This window comes from Alligator sinensis, unplaced genomic scaffold (genome assembly GCF_000455745.1).
Source record: "Alligator sinensis unplaced genomic scaffold, ASM45574v1 scaffold592_1, whole genome shotgun sequence".
NCBI classification, from domain to species: domain Eukaryota; kingdom Metazoa; phylum Chordata; order Crocodylia; family Alligatoridae; genus Alligator; species Alligator sinensis.
Window position 1 is genome coordinate 451,480 of NW_005842214.1, and position 1,311 is coordinate 452,790.

At 56.5% G+C, this 1,311-nt stretch overlaps 1 protein-coding gene across 1 annotated transcript in view; it reads right to left on the minus strand.

Annotated features, from left to right (window-relative positions):
• The window catches only part of ZNF408 (zinc finger protein 408), a 9,413-nt gene that overhangs the window by 3,953 nt on the left and 4,149 nt on the right, over window positions 1-1,311 (minus strand). Inside the window, exon 2 of the mRNA XM_025207938.1 lies at window positions 1,133-1,307. Within this exon, the coding sequence (XP_025063723.1) occupies window positions 1,133-1,307 (175 nt within the window). The remainder of the gene's footprint in view (window positions 1-1,132; window positions 1,308-1,311) is intronic.

Below are 1,311 nucleotides of genomic sequence, written 5' to 3' on the forward strand. Positions count from 1 at the left end.
TCCGGGTGAACAAGGGCATGTATCCCAACATTGTGAAAGTTTTTTTTGCCTTTGTTGCACAGCCACTGTTGCACAGCCTCCATCACTTCACTGTCATCCTCAAAACATTGCCCTCACAGTCCATCCTTCACCCCTCCAGGCTGTAGGCAGGATGGGGCAGCACAGTCCATTCAAGCAATGAGATTGCCTCTATGGTGTGCAAGCTGGTGTGCAGGTAAACATCGTTATCCAGAAGTACCACATCTGGTGGGATGGGCTCTTTGCATACAATATTCAGTTTCTTCCGAGTCCTGACACAGGCTTCCCCGAGGCAAGAAGTCAAAAAAATGAGCACACTCCATGTTTGTGGCTTGTGTAAGAGATAAAAATCAGGAGGCATTACATTCCAAGTGACCCTTGTACAATGTCAGGATACATGCCCTTGTTCACCAGTGAAAAAAGCTCACTAAAGAGACTACACTGAAAAATAGCTATGTTTGGCTATGGTGTACAACTTTTCTGTGAAAGTTTCATGTTCTTGTTTGGCTGAGTGAGAAACAAGAGGCATCGCTTTCTGACTGAACCTCACATTTTGCCTTCCTAGGGGTCCAGGTGGCCACTGGGAGTCCTGCTGCAGAAATAACCTTGAGAGACAGAGCCGGGGCTCATCCTCTCCCCTTCCCCCTTTTGCTCACAAATAAGGAAGCAGTGGAGTGCCCTGCCATGCCAACAGCCCCTTTCCTCCAACAGGGGCACAGGTGCAAATCTCCCAGTAAGGAGCACTTCCCCCACCCCTGAAATGCAGCCAGCTCCAGAGCAGGAGGCGGAGGATGGCTGCCCCACCCCAGCGGCACCGCACTCTCCAGCAGCACAGAGTGGGAAACGGAGAAGCATGGCCTGCAGCGTGACTGGCACCATCCTCAGCCACTCCTAGGAAATCTGCCACAGTTGCTGTGCCTGCCAGGCGTTGGCAGCTGCGTCAGGGTTGGGTTTGCCGAGAGGTGACACAGTGGCGATGGAGAGGGCGGTTGGGACAGGGATGCTCCTGAATGTGGGTCCAGCCCTGCTGCTCTATGATGGAGGTACCGTGCAGGCCCGGGGGCTGGCGAGCAGGACCGCAGCCCCTGGTCAGAGGGCACGGGCAGGCACGCACCTCCTCCAGCTGGCGCTGCACGGGCAGGGGCAGGTCTCCTCCGCTGGCTCCTGCAAGACACAACAGACTGGGGACAGGTCCCGCCACCACCACGAGAACCAGACTCCCCAGCCGGAACCCGGGTTTAGAACCGGGTCCGGCCCCGCCCCGCCGCACTCACCGCCGCCGGCCCCCGCTCC